Raw genomic sequence first — 21,265 nt, forward strand, 5'->3', positions numbered from 1 at the left:
TAAACAAATAGTTGCATTTCTTTAATCCCCAACATTCAGGTCATGGTCATAATTAACATCAAAATATCAATATAGTTATTATTTCCCTGAAGTTTCCAACTGTATTTGCTCATCAACTTGTTTTCTAACATTGCTTTGGTATTTCTTGGCTCTAAGAAAATAACTTTAAAAACCCTAAATATGGGGCTTCCCTGGTGGTGTAGTGGTTGAGAATCCGCCTGCCAATGCAGGGGACATGGGTTCATGCCCCGGTCCGGGAGGATCCTACCTGCCACGGAGCGGCTGGGCCCGTGAGCCATGGCCGCTGAGCCTGAGCGTCTGGAGCCTGTGCTCCGCAACGGGAGAGGCCACAACAGTGAGAGGCCTGCATACAGCAGAAAAAAAAAAGAAAAAGAAAAACAAACAAACAAAGAAACCCCTAAATATATAAGAACAGAAGAAAGTAATAATTCAGAGATAACCATCTTTTTATAACTCCATGAAACAGTGCACCACCTAGAAGGTCCTTATAGTGACTGGGTTAGACTAGTACCAACATGCAAGTCTAAATAAATATAGCCTAAGGAGTCTGCTTCAATACTATGTAACTGTCCAGACAAACTTAACTACCAATATCCACTCCAAATTACTAAGAAGTGATATAGTTATCTTAGTGATATTTCAAGAAATGGGCTTTTTTAATGCCTGGGTGGATTTCCAATTTGTACCTCCAAGGATCAACAATATGTTAACAGTGGTTTCTGAGGTACATAAGTTAAGGGTAACAAGTTTGCTAAGTCATCCATCTCTCGATGAGGTCACCAAGGAAATTAATTAAAAAGATCCCATGATGGAAGGTAACACAACCCCTACTCCTTTGAAGCAATGATTCCTCTGTTGAAACCTCTGATCACTCCCTCCCCATCTATTTATTCACCATCCTTTCAATACTCAAAACTCCACATAAATTTTTATAAAATTGAAGCAATCAAGTGATCTCAGCAAGTATATTGAAATTTCTCTACTTACATATTATGACTTAGTCTGTGTCTGATGCCTATAACAAAAACCCCAAATGTACTCATCAATGGAAAAAATAATAATAAAATAAACTCTAGATTATCCATACTAAGAAGAGAACAGCCAGGCATATTCCAAAAATAATCTACAAAATGTTTTAGAGTGTCTATTTTTGTAGCAGATTCACTTTTCTAATTATATATTTCATTTAAGTCAATATTCTTAAGTACACACCAGCTGTGGAAAAAGGAGGAGCCTGAGTGAATATAAAACACAAAAGGAAGACAAGCTAGGATAAAACACTGACGCTCATGATCTGCATAAGAACTCACAGCAACACGCACCTAAGCAAATAATGCCTACCCTTATTAATCTACACACTTTTCATTGCCAACTAATTCTTAAATAGTTCAAACAAAACAAAACAAAACAAAATCAGTATTTAAGTACCACTATTTGAAATTCTGAAGATGAAGGGCATAATTAACTCAATGGTTTAAAAGCAGCGTTTAAGAAGGAATCATGGATTCATTTGAAAATCAGATGAAAGATGCAATAATCAATTTTACACACAACCTGGTTGAGGAGTGAGAGGGGATCATGGATACACAAAAATTCATCCATGCATAATCCCAGAAAGCCTCAGAAGGCTTCAAAGATATACAATCATAGGCAAACAATATATATTATGGTTAAACATCAAGGCTTATAGCAAGCAAGCAAAGTTTGTTCTACCATACTGTTTTCACAATCTGTATGAAGTCCCTATTGGCCTTACCATATTGTCCCAAATTTTTCCAGAGCCTCCACAAGGTCTGCTTCCACCACAGATTCACAGAGTCCTCGAACATGGACAACGGGTGAAACAGAAACTTTATGATGACTTCCACCTGCCTCCTAGCAAGATAAAATAATTTCTAGTTAAAAACTTTAAAAGTCTAAATAAATTGCTCTTTTAGTAAACCCATCTCTGCATTAAAAAGCAAACATTAAAAAAAAAAATCCCAATCCAAACTGCAATTCATAAGTTAGCGAAAGGACCCGAGAGTAAAATCACTAATTAAATGTTTGGCATGAAAATTCTGATTTCTTAAAAGGGAGCATTCTCTCTCAATAAGAACTACAGATAAGTTATTTAATGACTCATTTCAACTTCAACTTACATAATATTGTACATCAACTATATACTTCAATAAAAAAATAACTTTCAACTTCAAGAAAATCTCAGAAAAAAAGTCAGCAGATACACAGAGCATGCTACATGCTACAATTGGAAACATACTTTATATTCATAATTTCACTTCCATAAAAATCAAAATCTCAAGTAGACCAAATGAACAAAAAGTCCCAATTAAAATTTCTTCTTTAATATAAAGATTATATACTTTATTTTTCCTGCAATATAGATTAATATCATTTGTCCTTGTTTAATTGGTTACCTAGTCCCACAATAATTTGAAGTTACTCAGTACACCTGACAACTTAAATTTATACAAGATACCATCTTTGCTGATGAACAAGGAGTACTCAAAAATACAAGCCCTGGGAAATTTCCTGGCGGTCCAGTGGTTAGGACTTGGTGCTTTCACTGCCAGGGCCTGGGTTCAATCCCTGATTGGGGAACTAAGATCCCACAAGCCGTGTGGCACAGCCAAAAAAAAAAAAAACAAACCTTCCTGGGCTTCTGTGAAGTACTGTGTATCTTTGAGTATGCCCAGCAAGAAGTTTTAAAACATATGGTCTTAAACTTTATTTTAAAAGGGACTATGTAGGAGAATTAGCTTGAAAATGAAAATAGCTCTCATTTACTTATTCAAGTTCTATTCAGACAAAGATCTGTATTTACAACTAGCCATTGGGTACCTCTCTTGCATCACTTCAGAAATGACCTCCATAAAAAATGAAATCTTGCCATTTGTGACAACATGGTTGGATCTAAAGGGTATTATGCAGAATCTAAAAAACAAAATAAAGCAACAAGCAAAACAAAACCAAAACAGACTCATAGATACAGAGAACAAATGGGTGGTTGCGGGGGAGGGATGTGAAACAGGTGAAGGGGATTAAGAGGTACAAACCTGCAGTTACAAAATAAATAAGCCATGGGATGTAATATACAGCATAACGAATATGGTCAATAATATTATAATAACTTTGTATGGGACTGATGGTTACTAGACTTATCATGGTGATCATTTCATAATGTATGCAAAGTCAAATCACTATGCAGTACACCTGAAGCTAACATAATATTATATATCAACTATATTCCAATTAAAAAGTAATTTCTAAAAGGAAAGAAATGAATTCCAAGTACAATTCACACATATACCAAAAAAATCTATTAAAGGAAAGCTTTTTTTCTTCTATAAACAGGAAAAAAGGGTTTTTCCTCCTAATCTAAAAACACAAATGTTTTACCATTAAAACTTAAGAATAATTTTAGGAACATTAAATCCCTTTTTGGCTATTTTTAAAGACTCACCAACTTTGCTTTATTATCATAAAGACTGTTAGAAAATACTATAACAGTCTTGCGCCATGCCAATAAAAAAATGTCAGAATTTTTAAAAAAGAACTAATTTAAGTATATAAAGTAACCATAAGACTATTCTTACACTCTTGTCAAATCCAACAAATAAATTAAATCCTTTGCAAATACTATTTCAGTCCTTGGAATTTTATTTGAATTGCTTATGCTGAGTCTTTTCTATGGTTCAACAGATATTCATTACATGCCACTAAGTCTGAAATGAACCATTCTGATTGTACCCTATGTATACCAACACTTTATTAGCAACTTTAACAAATGCGACCGCCTCAGTGAAACTCAACAACCAAACGTACATTATCCTCATTAAGCTCTTAATTACTGGATGACAATAACACAGGAAGAAAGCTCTAAGTAATACCTAAAAACCTAACTTAGAGAAAACATTTAAAGTATAAATAATAAGTTTTACTCTAAAAATAATTAGACAATAATAAACTACAAGAAATAAGACAGTCATCTCCTTTGGTCCTTAGAAATCAGCTAGCAAAGGTAAAAATGCAAAAGAAAATTGGCCTGGGCTCCTCCAAAAGTAAAAAAAAGTGGAAGGAAAATTTCAGACTGAGAGTAAACACAACAACCAAATGCAGTATGTGAGCCTTCATTTTACAACTGATTAAAAACTGCTACAAAAGACATCTTAGGGAAAATTGGAGAAATTGAATTATAAACAGGATATTACTGAGTTAGCCAAAAAGTTCATTTGGGTTTTTCTGTAAGATGTTTTTGATTGTCTTAGGTACCATTATGATGGCAATAGCTATATGAAAAGAATATCCTTATTCTTAGGAAAACTGTGATATTTAGGAATGAACTGACATGATGTCTCAACTTACTTTCAAATAGTATAGAGAAAAAAAGTATGTATATAAATATATACACATATAGAGATAAAATCCCAAATGGCAAAATGTTAAAAACTGCTGAATCTAGGTGAAGGGTATATGTAATTAAATATTTTACATAATAAAAAAATTGGGAAATTATTGTATAATATATTTAAGACCTACGAAAAGGTATGAAGAACAATATAAGAATATTCATTAACTCACCACCCAGTTTAATAACTAAAACACTAGGAAGAGGGAGCTGAACACATCTCCTCTTCCTACCTCCCTTCCCAACACAGAGAACCACTATCTTGAATACAGTGCTAAAAAATGAGTACTTTTCAAACTGGTCTTCTTACAAAAAAATGGATTATAGGATCAATTTTAAAAATCTCTCAAAAGATCTGATTTTAATATATTACTACTTAATTATATTTCTTAACTGAAACAGATCAAGATTTAAGTTATTCTTTAAAAGCTGAAAGATGTTAAATGCAATCAATATGGTACTCAGGGGAAGATATGATTATCTCAACCTCAAGGCTGAGAATATATCCCATACCCTCTGTATTTCCCTTATTCCCACTCAATAACTCTGCCTTTCGTGAGTTTATCTACCTTGATATTTCTCTATCTTTAAATTATGTCCCCTTTTCTTTCTTTCTTTTTTTTTTTTGCGGTACGCGGACCTCTCACTGTTGTGACCTCTCCAGTTGCGGAGCAACAGGCTCCAGACGCGCAGGCTCAGCGGCCATGGCTCACGGGCGCAGCTGCTCGGTGGCATGTGGGATCTTCCCGGACCAGGGCACAAACCCGTGTCCCCTGCATCAGCAGGCGGACTCTCAACCACTGTGCCACCAGGGAAGCCCTGTCCCCTTTTCTTGAACTTAAAATTTTCTCATCCTTTCTGTAGTTTATTTAAAAAATTTAAAAACCCTATTGTTTCCAAATATAAAACTGATATATTAAAGGTATCTTTTCAAACTATATTTTCACCACCCCTCTTTTTCCCCACAAATACTAACATGTTCCTTTTTTTATAAATGTATTTATTTTGAATTTTATTTATTTTTTTATACAGCAGGGTCTTATTAGTTACCCATTTTATACATATTACTGTATATATGTCAATCCCAATCTCCCATATACAGCAGGGTCTTATTAGTTACCCATTTTATACATATTACTGTATATATGTCAATCCCAATCTCCCATATACAGCAGGGTCTTATTAGTTACCCATTTTATACATATTACTGTATATATGTCAATCCCAATCTCCCAATTCATCACAACAATAAATTTATTTATTTTATTTACATTTATTTTTGGCTGTGTTGGGGTCTTCCTTGCTGCCTGCGGGCGAGCAGGGGCCACTCTTCACTGAGGTGTGCAGGCTTCTCATTGCGGTGGCTTCTCTTGTTGCTGAGCATGGGCTCTAGGCGCACGGGCTTCAGTAGTTGTGGCTCGCAGGCTCTGGAGCACAGGCTCTGTAGTTGTGGCGCATGGGCTTAGTTGCTCCATGGCATGTGGGATCTTTCCCGACCAGGGCTCGAACCCGTGTCCCCTGCATTGGCAGGCGGATACTTAACCACTGCGTCACCAGGGAAGCCCCTAACATGTTTCTTAAATCAACATTTTATCTCTACCTATATTATATGGTGGTGATAAGAAATCTGAAATCATCTTCAGAGCTTCTTTTACTACCCTAAAATTACCTCCTGTGAGCATCATACTATGCATCTGAATCTTAAATTGGTGAATAGTCAGTATTGTTTACTCCATCCATATATTAATACTTTGACCACGTCTTCTAAAGCTTAAGGAGTATTTTTTTTTAAGGAGTATTTTTTAATCCTTTCTCATACAGAAGCTCAAATTCTTTCCATTTCAAATGTTTAGCTATCTAGGCTCTCTCCTGGTCTATTTATATCTATTATTTATCAGACTAGAAACAATATTCCAAATAAGTACCCAGCAAGTGGAGGCATACCTGCAATTTCCGTATACTTTTTTCTTTTTTAATTACTCAATCCCTTCTTTAAGTAAACTGGGTCAACTATAATGAAGACATTATTTGGTCCTCACTGCAAGCTACACACCAGTTACAAACCCCCAGCCCCTCTTCAAAGGCTACCTCAAAGACAAACTCCAATAACATCCATCTTGAATGCTAATTTTGACGACTGCAGACTGAAAACCAGGCTTAACTAAAGAGAAGGAAAGCTCAGAATAGAATAGAATAGAAATGAAGCTTCCATATGAGAGGAATGAGAAGGGCCCATTAAAGCTCTCCATATAGTAAAACTGTAAACTCACAAAGGCAATGCACAATGTCCTTAGGCTTTTTGTTTTCCCAACATCTCCACGCATAACAGGTGCTCAACAGCCACTGAATAGCCTTTTCTACCCTCCTATAAATATAATATATAAAGAAGACCAACCTCAAATTCAATAATTCATCCCCCAAAACCAAACGTGCACAGATCCACTGCAAGTGATTATCAGCCTCTCCTTAATCACCTCCAATGACAGGAAAACACACTACCTTGTGAGACAATCTACTATATTTTTAGAAAGTTCTTCATAATATGCATCCAAATCTGTCTTCCTGTAACTTCCTACACAAAATGGCCTTTGAAGCCAGACCAGCATTTGAATATTTGGACATTTACTGGCTCTGCGATCTTACGCTACGCTACTTACTTAACCTTTCTGAACCTCAGTTTCACTTAAAAAAAAATAAAACAGGGCTGCCCTGGTGGCGCAGTGGTTAAGAATCGCCTGCCAACGCAGGGAACACGGGTTCAAGCCCTGATCTGGGAAGATCCCACATTCAGCGGAGCAACTAAGCCCGCACACCACAACTACTGAGCCTGCGCTCTAGAGCCCACGAGCCACAACTACTGAGCCCCCGTGCTACGACTACTGAAGCCCGCGCGCCTAGAGCCCGTGCTCCACAACAAGAGAAGCCACCGCAATGAGACGCCCGCACACTGCAATGAAGAGTAGCCCCCGCTCGCTGCAACCAGAGAAAGCCCGCACACAGCAATGAAGCCTCAGCGCAGCCAAAAATAAAAAAAATTTAAAAATTAAATAAAATTTTAAAAATAAATAAAAATTAAAACAAAATCTTCATCACTTAAAATTACAACAAATAGGACAAATATGAAATGTCTAGCACAGTGCTAGATGTTGTTATTAACAGGGCTCGGTAAACATTAATTGCCACCTCCTATCCTTACCTTCATTTCCCTCTGCTACATAACCTTCCTATAATTTGAAATGATTTCTTAAATCACACCTAAGTTTACCCTTCAGGCTAAATGTCCCCCAGAGTCTTCTGTCATTCCTCTTATGATATGATCTTGAGTGCCTTCTCTATTCTGGTAATCATTTTCTGGATACATTAGAATTTATCAAAGTACTACCAAGAAATGAGTACAGATTTCCAGATACTTAAGATTATCCCCCCTTTTACTTTGGATACTTCACATAGATCAAGGACAAACTAGTTTTAAGGGACAGCTGCAAATAGCTTTTAACTCACACTATACTTAGAGTTAACTAGTACATGGTTTTTCTTTTTTTTGTTTTAATATTTTTATTTATTCAGGCTGTACCTGGTCTTAGTTGCAGCATGCGATCTCTGAGTTGCAGCATGCATGTGGGATCTAGTTCCCGGACCAGGGATCAAACCCAGGCCCACTGCACTGGGAGCGCAGAGTCTTACCCACTGGACCACCAGGGAAGTCCCGGTTTTTCTTAAACTTAAACAATCACATCTCTTTACTTGATCTTTTTCTTAATAGAGCAGATCCAAAACACAGGAAACCCTTTAATTTTCCTATCCTAAAATGTTTTAAGGAACACTTGATCACATAACAAAGATTAAAAATAACTTTGATTCAAATAACTTCTTAAAAAGTAATCTTTATTTTTTTTGCTCATGTGGTAGAAATCCTTTGGTTTTGCCTACCCAAAACTCCTTCCCCCTTCTTGTGGCTGAACACAAAAACAAGCAAATGAACAAACAAAAACTCCTCAACCCCATATTATTCCACTGGTATTCTCAGTCACACAGTCGTAACTCCCCAACTTCAGAGGTAGTCCAGTGACTAGTTGGGGTTAGGGAGATATAAAAAATGGCTGATCAGAGGGGATAGCTATGGACTCTGAGGGAGAGACTGTTCTTCTTTATTTACTAGCTATAAAAATGTAAGCCTAGCTTTATCACTACATAGAGGAAATAGAGCTGAAACATGGAAAGAGACAGAATCTAGTCCCTATGACATCATCTAAAACCTTCGATCCTGCCATGCCTAAAACTAATGCTACAACTTGGCATTCATAGTTATTCGGGCCAATAAATTCCCTACCCCTGCCCCCTTTTTGTTGTTTAAGCTCATCTTGAGTTGGTGCTGTGGCTGCAACTGCAAGCTTTGAAAGTTGTATTCAATTTCATAGAGGGAAAATATATATTTTCACTCCTTTATAAAATAAAGCACTAAATGATGTAGAATCACAGATTTTTAGATATGGAATTTTTAAAAAATTATATCCCATCACCAAGAACAGCACCTAGCACATGACAGGGCTCAAGTATTATTTTTTTAATGAGCTAAGAGATCACAGTGATCATCTAATCCAGCCATCTCATGTGATAGGTAGCAAGTTGAGTTCCAAAGAGGTTAAGTCACAAAGCATGTTGGTAGCAGAGCCAAGACACCTGCTCTGGTTGGGCTTAGGGCTCTATTAACAGCACTTTTCACTATATGTACTAACATGAAGAAACTGTCACTTGTTAAAACCAAAAGATAGTAAAACCTACTACTTTTCATTTACTTCCCAAAACTAAGCCTAAAATTCTCACTCTACTGCAGCAGCTTAGCTAAATAAGACACAGGACATTACCGTTACAGAAGCCTCAAGGCTCTGGCACTTACCTCTGAGGTACACACCACAGTGTAGTTACTATGCTCACTGTCACAGTCTCTAAACTTTTCCTGTGGGAGCTAAGCTAACAAAGTGCCTTCATCCCATCTCCCATTCTATATTCATCCCAATAAGCCATCATAATAGTCCTATCATCTCTGTAATTCAGATCATTAAAGTTTAACTATATCTTAAATTCAAACTAGATTCTCTATATAATGCATATTCCTTTGTTTGGAAATCCTAGGATCCATATTTTTTATCTTGGCATTTTGCCATCTTACAAGTCTATTTGTTAAAAGTTGAGAAACTTAAATTTTCACTTCATCAGCAATCACTTTAACAATCTTTGATTTGCCTGTTTAGTCACTAGCAGAATAGAGTAAAAGAAAAACTTAAGGCCCTAAAATGCATTAGTACTCCATAAATTTTTATTGATACCAATCTCTATAAAAGCAGACTTTTTTTGTAAGTAAACTCCCAATTCAGTTCCTCAATCGGTTTTGCCAAGTGAAGTGCTAATATTCAGAAGTCAAGCTGCTTTCATAAAAGTTAGCAGATACAGAAGTTTACTATTATGATCTTGAAGATCATGCCTGTTAAATTTAAGAACACAATTTACTCCACAAGAGTAAAGTAATTGTATAATACATAGCATGAACCTCCATAATTAAGCTTTGTTCAAAATGCAGCCCAAAGAATTTGAAATACTCTGTGAGTTTTTGCTCTTCAAAGTTAATACCAGAAGACACAAATTTGAAGAGTGTCTTACTTTTCATATCCAAACTACAAACTCATTTCTCTTTACACCTTAAAACATCATTCACAATTCATCCTTACATCAGGAGCATTTGTAGAAACAGTTTTTCTTAAATACTCACATTCCTCTTTAAATCTAATTATTATTAAATAACTCAAGGAAAATGAAAAGCCAAACAATGTAAATCATTGAAGTCTTACTGTACACTTTTACAAACTTCCAACTAGCATTGAAAGGATTACCTATCATTGTACCTGATCTGCATTTACTTAAACACTTTGTACAAAGGGGCTGGGCTGAAGTTGAGCCAAATCCTTTTCCGTTAGATGAATTACCATATTTCTCGATGATGACGCACTGGACAGTAAACTTCTATTCAGGGCATTCCTGTCCTAGTAAAATTTATTATGCACAGGTTTCCATAGTTGCAATGATTTCAAACTAGTACCCAAAATTACACGAAGAAAAATGTTTAAAAACAGGAAAAATAATCCTTCATTAGATTTCACAGTACAATATTGGTTCTACTGTTAAATAAAAGCAGTTCACCCGCTCCTAAGAAAAAACAGCAATAAGATAAACAAAATTTGAATTTATAACTCAATCTGCATACATTAGTTCCTGCCTGGGTAATTTAAAAGCTGCATGACATTAATCACTGAACTACAACTTCAGGTATGGAAAACATGAAGTTCAACTTTCACATTTTACATTGTAAGAGAACTCAGAACAGTAGTTAACTGACTTTCCCAAGGTCACACAGACTGTATGCTAGCTAAGACTCCTGACTCTCCCCAAGACCTGTCCAGTGCTATTTCCACTGCTAGATACAATTCACTTTGGATGTATTAATTATACATTATTTTCTTCCCAACATCCAAAATAATACTATTGGCTTAATATTTAATGTTTTCAAAAACAACTTTTGTAAACTGGTTCAAGTATCTTTCCAAGACACTTAATGTAAGACATTTCATGCTACTGCATAAAAACTCGAGCAAATTTTTGGCAAAAGAAATACAATGATCCAATGCATCTAAATATCAGTTATAAGAGTCCGATATTCCAATTGTGTTTTCAATTTCCACAATGCAGTTAGCTTTGAACTGAAACTTCCTAAGAAAAAAATGCACTTTCTTTATTCACACTTTCAAGTTGCATTTTGACTACTCCAAATATTCAGGAACAGAAGTAGAAAGCAATATCTAGCCATAATAAAACTATTTTGGGAATTCCCTGGGTCCAGTGGTTAGGACTCTGTGCTTCCACTGCAGGGGGACACGGGTTCGATCCCTCGTCAGGGAACTGAGATCCCACATGCAGAGCAGTGCAGCCAAAAAAATAAATATTATAAATAAAAATAAATTTCACTTAAAAAATTATTCTATTTAGAGGAAGAAGAAGCTCCTTTTTAAAATGTGTTGCAACATTATCGTATTTGTAAACTCTAACACCGGGGATTACTGACCAGAATTTTTTACATTAAAATGCAAACAAGAGCTAAAAGACTTCTAATTTCCCTCTTATTAAAGGTGAAAAACATTTTAATCTAATATTAGGATATATGTGCACTATTTCGTAAATTTCGGGTTAAGTTTGCTTTAAAAAAAAAATCACAATTAGAATGTGTTAAATGTTTAAAGAACATCCAGTCATTAAGACAGCTTAAGCGCACCAAAAAGGGCAAAAACGTTTCCTTTGCTTTGTTTCCTTAGTTTCCATCCAGCTGAAGCTGAGTTGCCACTTGCTGTGGATAAAACGATTTTCACATTCCTTCTGCCTCCATCTAAGCTTTCTGGTGAGAGAAACAAGAATCTAGGAACGTGTGTTTGATGCAGTCCTGAGTTCAGTTCTTTTTGTGGAACGAATTGGGAACACACTGCCCATGAAGAACTGAGGTGATTTTAAGATTTCGTTTTACTTGTAAGTAGGCGTGTGCGAACACCTGCCAACGCATTTTATTTTTAACCGAAGAGCTAAACACTATACTAAGCAATCATCAGGAAACTGGGGAGCAAAGCGTGCGCGACAGGCCTGCCAAGAGTAAAAAATTTTTAATTAAACCTTCAGGGGAACTGGGCGGTGAGCCCCAGAGCTTAATTTGTCACTTAGCGGCGGCTCTCCTCAGGACCCAGGCGAAGAGAGCCCTGGGCGGAACCAATGCCACCATCCTGTGATTGTGACCAGCGCGCGGATGCTGCGGGCAGGGGGCTGAAGGGAGCGGGTAGTCAGACGCCGGCCAGACGCCCGAGGAGTGAAAACTAACAAAGGGCTAATCGCGCACCAGAGCCCCCCGGAGCGGAAGCAACGCCTCCCCGCCGCCCCCGCCCCGCGACCCTCCCCAAGTTCGGGCCGGCAGAGGACTCGCTGCGGGGCCTGCGGCCAGACCGGGACCGGATCCGCGGTCGGGTTGCTGGAAACAGGTAGGGCGAAGAATAAAAGCCCCAAAGAGAAGAGCCGGCGCTTCCCGACCCGATCAGCGCAGCGAAAAGGGAAAACGAGAAGGGCGGGAGGCCCTGAGGCCGAGTCCCTGCCGCTGGGCCCTGCTTCCCGGGGAGCCGCCAGGCACGGCGGTCGGGGCGCCGCGCTTTGTTACCGGCTGTGAGAAGCTCCGGCCGCCGCCACCGCCGCCGCTATCGCCCCCGCCCCGGGGCGTCGCTTCCCGGCGGTTCTCGCCTTCCTCGGCCGAGTAGTCGATCTCCCCCTCCTCAGTCTTGAGGCGCTTGGCCTGGCTCTCGTACTCCCGATCCTCCTCGTACGTCTCCCTGGGGGAGGATGAGGAAGAGGACATGGCGGCGGCCGGAGGGACCGGCCGGCTAGCGGGTGGGGGTGGCGGCGGGGCGCGGGCCTCGGACGCTGCCGGCCAGTCCCCGTCGCGGGCAGCGCCTCTTCAGCGAAGGTCTGCGCGGCCCGGCTGTCCGCGTGGGCCGCGCGCCCAGAAGCCGGGTGGGTGCGGAAAGTGCGCGGGATGAGAAGGGCGCCCCGGGAGGAGGCTCCGGAGCGGCCGCTCCCCTTTATCACGGAGCCAACATTCAGCCTCTCCCTCCTCCTCCGTCTCCGCTCCCAGTCCCGGGGAGCAAATCTAAGGATGGGGACGCGACCGTGGCTTCCGGTCTTCCCTCCTCCCCTAATCCACTCCTCGCCGCCCAGGCCGAGCCTCCACCCCCACCTTCGCGGCCGCCGTGCAGGATCGAATCCAGCCTCAGCCCGCGGGAAGCGCCCCCCCTCCCCCAAGCCCGGGCCTCGCTCCCTATTGGCAGAGAGAAAAGTCGACCAGGCTTCCAATTGGCTGCAAGGGCTGTTCGTCAAAAGCCGCCCACGGCCCGGCCTCGCCCCTCTCCCTGCACCTTCCGAACTCTCAGCTGGTTTGCTAGTCCTGACCGTTCAATGCCCGCAGCGTGCAGATCTGGAGTCGTGGCTACCCGACGGCCATTAGCGCTGTTGGGCCAACTGGAGGTGAGGCGCGGAGTGAACCCCGGCGGACTAGGAGGCGTGCGGTGGGTCCAGGACTGCGGTGTTAACCGCCCTCCCGTTAATTTAAATGCTTTTATTACTTCTCTTCAAAAGAGAAAATCCCTGCAGAGACATCTCGCAGCCCTGAAACTACAGGCTGTGAGGGGAGAAAAGGGATTAGAATCGTGGATTAGAATCGTGAAAGTAGCCTTCTCCCTATGTTGTGTGCAAAATCTGATGCAAGTGGATGGACTCTCTCCCCACCCCTAAGTAGATATTACAGAACACTCAACATTTACTGAGGTGCAAGTGTGAAGAAGCCGCTCGTTTGATCGGTTAGCACTCATGGGTCTTCTGGACCCTTCTTTCCTGACAATTACGGGAGACTTGTATCAAGTCCCAGCTCCCATTAAATGTGTTTTACACCTTCCACATAAAGTTTCATCCTGCATGCCAACCCCTTCCTTTCTAGGCGATCTATTTATTTAACATCATTTATTTTTGAAAGATAGGAAAGCCTATCAAAAGTGTTTGTCCTTTGGACCACACACAGCTCATTTCCTCTGTGGAGCCCTGAGGCCTCCGCGAGCTTCTAGTTACTGCCCTCTCTTCTTGCAACAGGGCCCTTTATACCCACCTACTAGGCTGTTCTGCTTTCAAGACTAGAAGCGCTTGGAGACAGGAACTGTGTGTGGTCTTTTCATCTTTGCAAACCCAGTTCCTGTACACTCCCGGGCACAAGTTCCCTGCTCAACAAGGCTGAACGAGTGGGCCTTGGGAAATAAAGGTGCAGTGTCAGAAGAGGAACTAGCAGATCTCATGCAACCTAACTGCCCTCTGTGACTCTAACCCTTGGAGGATTGCCGAGGATCAAGAGTCACTTAAGTGTTCCTAATGTCCTTGTCCCTCAGATGCGTCCCTAAGTGTGGCTCTTCCTTTCCTAATGGTGTGGATTTTTCCCTCCCCCAGCCTATTCTCGCTTCTTTCCAAAGCTATTTCCTCCCCCCCAAAAAGCCATTTGTATTTATTGCTGACAGTGCTTTAACCTACGTTTGTTTTGTTACTTTTATAATTTACACTGCCTGTCGTTTCGGAATCCATTTGCAAGCTTCTTTACAACACCGTACAGCTATAATCAAATTCGTGTGCGCCTGCAGGTGTACACTGACAAAATAGAACTAAAAAACAATTCGAATTTTATTTTTCTAAATTATGATAAAATGGAAGTAGAAGTATCAAAGAGGGAGCTGCAGAGCTGGGTGCAGATGAGGAAATGTTGCCAGAGCACTGGCAGCAGTGAGCAGAGCTGAACGGCCTTGTACAAACTTCCCAAATATTTTGTGTGATAGTGAAAATATTTAAAATTCTCAAAGCCTGCATCCAACCTATGGATTATACCAGGTTAAAATGCAGCTCTCACACCAATCAATTGGTAAGGAAGCCCAGCCTTGCTGAACCTTGCTACTATATTCAGCGTTTACTTCACTAAAAGTAGGTTAGAGTCAATACGTACTAGTATTAAACTTAATTCTTTTTTCGGACAGCTCAAATCAAATTGTTAATTTAAAAGACTAAGAAGTAAAACTCAGGAAGCTTGTTTAAAACTCATCCGTTAGTACATTGACTGTGAGTGACCTTTGAGCTTATTGCAGATGAATTGTTCAGTGACAGTTAGTTCTTAGATATGGAAAAGGCTAACTAGCTCATCACTAAAACATGAGAAGAGCTAAATAAGGAGGGCATAAATTATATTCTGCACGATTTAACTTAGGTGAGATCAAGAAATTACACACTTCCCAGTTAGCCAGAAATGCCTTTAAAACTCAGAAACAGCTCCTAAATGCGTGCAAATAATCAGTTACTTAGCTCAACCTGGAATCTCTTTTTTGCACTACTGTACATACAGCCTCAGGCCTTTGGTAAATTGTCTGAATGCTTGATTGGGTTGGCTGCTGTTGATTGGGGTAGGCAATCAGCCATGAATTCCCATTGACGCAGCAGCTCGGAGGGGACTTAGGGGTTGTACTAGGGTGAGAGAGAGCTCCAGGGAAGGTCTAGGGAAACTGATAGTCAAGGTCCTTTATAATCTAGCCCCAAATTGCCCTTCAGTTTTAAACCTCATTGCTGACCTATGTAAAGTAATTTATAAGACATTGTGCTGGGCGATGAAGAGACTAGAAAACTATATGAGCTGGTTTCTGTCTTCTTTTTTTCTTTTTTTAAATTAATTAATTTATTTTTATTCTCGGCTGCGTTGGGTCTTGGTTGCTGCGTGCGGGCTTTCTCTAGTTTCGGCAAGCGGGGCTACTTAGTTGCTCCGCGGCATGTGGGATCTTCCCCGACCATGGCTCGAACCCGTGTCCCCTGCATTGACACGCGGATTCTTAACCACTGCACCACCAGGGAAGTCCCTGGTATCTGTCTTCTCAAAGCTTGCCATCAGGTTGAGGAAACAGGGCACATACCCAAGAGAGGCTACAAGGCACATCTAACATACATGTAATAACAGCAGCCACTTACAATGTGCCAGGCACTGTGCTAACCACTGCAAGGGTCATGTCAATAAATTCTGACAAAAGCCCCCAACAGAGGCATCATTATTACTATGGCCGTTGTACAATTAAAGAAAGTCTAGGAGAAGTTAAGAGACCTGCCCTAGAGCCACAGTTAGTAAACTAGAGAGCCAGGACTGGAACCCAAGCATCCGATTCCAGAGCCAGTACTCTTTGTAGAGAAGAATGATGATTTAAGTATTGCATTGTTTACTGCCACGGACATACAGATCAAATTTAGAATCATTTATCATGATACTTATTCATTCATAATTTCTACTAGGGCTTATACAGCTGTAACTCCTGGAAGGCATAAATAGGTTATAATTATCAGTTTTTTCGTTGGTATAATGAAATTCAATTAGCTTCCATAGGAAATTTTAACTATAATACACTGTTTTAGTGTTCATTTAAAAATGTAATTTCTATAGACAAGGCCCAGAAATCAAAAGGAAATTCTCACCATTTTCTGATGGATGCATCGTTTGAACAACTAGAGATGCAAATTATAAGATATTCATACCCAAACTCAATTTCCAATATTGCTATTTCACTTAATATACAAAACTTTTGTTTCCTGCCTCACCTTATGCAAAAATCAAATAAAACCTTTACCTTACTTGTGAGCAGTGTTTCCAAAGGATTGGAACCCTAGAGATGTATTTTAATTAAGACATGTTTAACATGAAATCCAGCTTAGAACAAAGTCCATTCAGAAACGAATCAATTAGTTCCTACGAAAGTTTGTCAAATCCAGAGTATACTATTTGTGATGATACCACTTTCCTTGTTAGAGATCACCAAGAACAAGCACTATGGTGCTTTTACCCAAACTAGCCCCTTTAATTCAGTCCACATTTGGTTAGTTATGGTGATAGACACCAGCGTTCCAGGAGGATGCACCCTGCAGGAAGTGCCTCAAGCACTATTAGCTCACTGTGTAGTCAAGTGTAACCACAATGGTATTCTCTTTCAGATGCTGTTATCAGGCACATCTGCTTTGGGGCTGGAGCTGCCACTGTGTTTTGCCTCTTCAAAAACATAGTAATTTGTGACAGATCTGCAAAAATAAATATATTGACCCTAGAAGGATATCTGGTATATGACCAGACAATGACAGGTAAAATTCATATTCTTGTTATCAGTTATAACCACTTACCTTTAGTCTTAGAAATAATGTTTATTTTCACCTTTCTCTTTGTCTCATATAAATTGATAGTGTTTAGACATCTTTAAAAATAATTGTAATAAATAAAAAGAGTAAAATCATAGCATCCACTGTTTAGAGTAAATAGAATTTATCGAAGTAAATTCATCTTGCATATGAAAATATAGGTAAAATTAACCGGTAGCTGCTCAAATGTTTAACAAAAACGTATTAAGTGCTACAGACCACTCCCAATTATAAGTGATCAGTAGCATGTAATAACTTTTTGTTAATTATGAGCTCTCAGTTCTCCTTTTCTTTTTAAATTTGAGTAAAAAAATATCTTGGATATGGCCCACCCCACCCCATTAAGGAAGTTTCCATGGTAAGCAAGTCACTAATAACCTCATCCTTGCCTGATCGTTGATGTTGAGACCAGTATAAAAATGACAAGGAATGCTAACAATAACACATAAACTAGGGGTTTTATTTTTTATTTTTAAAATTAAAAAATTTTTTTTGGCCATGCCATGTGGCATGTGGGACCTTATTTCCTAGACTAGGGATCGAACCCTTGCCCCCTGCAGTGGAACCTCAGAGTCTTAACCACTGGACCTCCAGGGAACTCCCTAAACTAGGTTGTTTAGACCTCAGTTGTTTTTTTTTTTTCCACAATTATTATTTTTAACATCTTTATTGGAGTATAATTGCTTTACATTGTTGTATTAGTTTCTGCTGTATAACGAAGTGAATCAGCTGTACGTATACATATATCCCTATATCCCCTCCCTCTTGCGTCTCCCTCCCACCCTCCCTATTCCACCCCTCTAGGTGGTCACAAAGTACAAAGCTGATCTCCCTGTGCCATGCGGCTGCTTCCCACTAGCTATTTTACATTTGGTAGTGTATATATATCAATGCCACTCTCTCACTTCTTCCCAGCTTACCCTTCCCCCTTCCCAGGTCCTCAGGTCCATTCTCTACGTTTGTGTCTTTATTCCTGTCCTGCCCCTAGGTTCTACAGAACTGTTTTTTTTTTTAGATTCCGTATATATGTGTTAGCATACGATATATGTTTTCCTCTTTCTGACTTACTTCACTCCGTATGTCAGACTCTAGGTCCATCCACCTCACTACAAATAACTCAATTTCATTTCTTTTTATGACTGAGTAATATCCCATTGTATATATGTACCACATCTTCTTTATCCATTCATCTGTCGATGGACACTTAGGTTGCTTCCATGTCCTGGTTACAGTAAATAGTGCTACAGTGAACATTGTGGTACATGACTCTTTTTGAATTATGGTTTTCTCAGGGGATATGCCCAGAAGTGGGATTACTGGGTCGTATGTTAGTTCTATTTTTAGTTTTTTAAGGACCCTCCATACTGTTCTCCATAGTGGCTGTACCAATTCACATTCCCACCAGCAGTGCAAGAGGGTTCCCTTTTCTGCACACCCTCTCCAGCATTTAATGTCTGTAGATTTTTTGATGATGGCCATTCTGACTGGTGTGAGATGATACCTCATTGTAGTTTTGATTTGTATTTCTCTAATGATTAGTGATGTTGAGCATCCTTTCATGTGTTTGTTGGCTCTCTGTATATCTTCTTTGGAGAAATGTCTGTTTAGGTCTTCTGCCCATTTTTGGATTGGGTTGTTTGTTTTTTTGACATTGAACTGCATGAGCTGCTTGTATATTTGGGAGATTAATCCTTTGTCAGTTGCTTCGTTTGCGAATATTTTCTCCCATTCTGCAGGTTGTCTTTTTGTCTTGTTTATGGTTTCCTTTGCTGTGCAAAAGTTTTGAAGTTTCATTAGGTCCCATTTGTTTATTTTTGTTTTTATTTCCATTACTCTAGGAGGGGGTCAAAAAGGATCTTGCTGTGATTTATGTCATAGAGTGTTCTGCCTATGTTTTCCTCTAAGAATTTGATAGTATCTGGCCTTACATTTAGGTCTTTAATCCATTTTGAGTTTATTTTTGTGTACAGTGTTAGGATGGAGAGTTTTTATCATAAATGGGTGTTGAATTTTGTCAAAAGCTTTTTCTGCACCTATTGAGATGATATATGGTTTTTATCCTTCAATTTATTAATGTGGTTATCACATTGATTGATATGCGTATATTGGAGAATCCTTGCATTCCTGGGATAAACCCCACTTGATCATGGTGTATGATCCTTTTAATGTGCTGCTGGATTCTGTTTGCTAGTATTTTGTTGAGGATTTTCACATCTGTGTTCATCAGTGATATTGGCCTGTAGTTTTCTTTTTTTGTGACATCTTTGTCCGGTTTTGGTATCAGGGTGATGGTGACATTGTAGAATGAGTTTGGGAGTGTTCCTCCCTCTGCTGTATTTTGGAAGAGTTTGAGAAGGATAGGTGTTAGCTCTTCTCTAAATGTTTGATAGAATTTGCCTGTGAATCCATCTGGTCCTGAGCTTTTGTTTGTTGGAAGATTTTTAATCACAGTTTCAATTTCAGTGCTTGTGATTGGTCTGTTTATATTTTCTGTTTCTTCCTGGTTCAGTCTTGGAAGGTTGTGCTTTTCTAAGAAATTGTCCATATCTTCCAGGTTGTCCATTTTATTGGCATAGAGTTGCTTGTAATAATCTCTCATGATTCTTTGTATTTCTGCAGTGTCATTTGTTGCTTCTCCTTTTTCATTTCTAATTCTGTTGATTTGAGTCTTCTCCCTTTTTTTCTTGATGAGTCTGTCTAATTGTTTATCAATTTTGTTTATCTTCTCAAAGAACCAGCTTTTAGTTTTGTTGATCTTTACTATTGTTTTCATTGTTCCTATTTCATTTATTTATGCTCTAATCTTTATGATTTCTTTTCTTCTACTAAGTTTGGGTTTTGTTTGTTCTTCTTTCTGTAGTTCTTTTAGGTGTTAATGTTAGATTTTTTTATTTGAGATTTTTCTTGTTTCTTGAGGTAGGATTGCATTGCTATAAACTTCCCTCTTAAAACTGCTTTTGCTGCATCCATATGTTTTGGGCCATTGTGTTTTCATTGTCATTTGTTTATAGGTATTTTTTGATTCCTCTTTGATTTATTCAGTGATCTCTTGGTTATTTGGTAGTGTATTGTTTAGCCTCCATGTGTTTGTATTTTTTACAGTTTGTTTCCTGTAACTGATATCTAGTCCCATAGCGTTGTGGTCAGAAAAGATACTTGATACAATTTCAATTTTCTTAAATTTACCAAGGCTTGATTTGTGACCCTAGATATGATTTATCCTGGAGAATGTTCCATGAGCACTTGAGAAGGAAGTATATTCTGTTGTTTTTGGATGGAATTAGACCTCAGTTTTTTGACCTTTGTTGTCTTTAGCTTTCTTGGCCTGGCAATGTCTTTCATTCTAGACATGTTAGGGGATATTTTAATCAAAGAGAACAGATTTTAAACAGAATTGTATAACTTTCTCTTGTTGCTATATACTTTTCCAAACCATTGCAGCACTTTCCCCACCCCCACCACTAAGACCAGAAAATTAATAGGCCACCTTTATTTTATGACAGAAGAAAATGGTCTTGCCCATGCATCTTATATTTATTTATTTTTTTGATAACCACAAGTTAGCTATTGGGTTGGGCCTAGACCTGTGCTCTCCATCACGGTGACCACTAGTCACACATGGCTATTTAAATTAATTTAAATGAAATAAAATGTAAAATTTAGATTCTGAGTCACACTAGCCACACTTGTGATCTATGGCCACATATACAATTGGCTGCTGCTTTGGACAGTGCTGGACTGAACTGTAACATAGGGGATGACTGTATCTCATTCATCTTGGTGTCTTCAAAACCTAAAACACTGCCTGGTACATAGGAGGCCCTAACTAGACACTTCTTGATCTAGATCAAGCTTCTCTTTTGCATAGCTCAGGAAAAAGAAGCGCATAAAATAAAGCATGTGAACATGGCAAATTATGACTACGTAGGTGTCTCAAAGACTGAACTGTAATTTGATTTGCTCCTTACCCATATTTGAAATGAGATCATTTGTAAGATATAATTCTGCTTT

General features: G+C 39.1%; 2 protein-coding genes across 7 annotated transcripts in view; one reads left to right on the plus strand and one right to left on the minus strand.

Moving 5' to 3' along the window:
• The window catches only part of HNRNPLL (heterogeneous nuclear ribonucleoprotein L like), a 38,177-nt gene extending 24,948 nt beyond the window's left edge, over positions 1 to 13,229 (minus strand). The window contains exons 1-2 of one of the 3 annotated variants that reach the window (XM_024753518.1): positions 12,672 to 13,229; positions 1,778 to 1,896 (exon numbers count right to left, since the gene is read on the minus strand). In XM_024753518.1, the coding sequence (XP_024609286.1) occupies positions 1,778 to 1,896; positions 12,672 to 12,866 (314 nt within the window). In that variant the 5' untranslated portion in view covers positions 12,867 to 13,229. Of the gene's footprint in view, positions 1 to 1,777; positions 1,897 to 2,862; positions 2,921 to 12,671 lie in introns of those variants that run through there. The other 2 variants (XM_024753517.1, XM_024753519.1) reach the window with 2 other exon arrangements.
• The window catches only part of GALM (galactose mutarotase), a 102,095-nt gene continuing 92,257 nt past the window's right edge, over positions 11,428 to 21,265 (plus strand). Inside the window, exons 1-2 of one of the 4 annotated variants that reach the window (XM_024753523.1) lie at positions 11,428 to 12,498; positions 17,057 to 17,200. The gene's annotated coding sequence lies outside the window, so the exon portion shown is untranslated. Of the gene's footprint in view, positions 12,499 to 13,396; positions 13,573 to 17,056; positions 17,201 to 21,265 lie in introns of those variants that run through there. The other 3 variants (XM_024753520.1, XM_024753521.1, XM_024753524.1) reach the window with 3 other exon arrangements.

The sequence above is a fragment of the Neophocaena asiaeorientalis genome, unplaced genomic scaffold, assembly GCF_003031525.2.
Source record: "Neophocaena asiaeorientalis asiaeorientalis breed wild unplaced genomic scaffold, Neophocaena_asiaeorientalis_V1.1 scaffold171, whole genome shotgun sequence".
Lineage (NCBI taxonomy): Eukaryota > Metazoa > Chordata > Mammalia > Artiodactyla > Phocoenidae > Neophocaena > Neophocaena asiaeorientalis.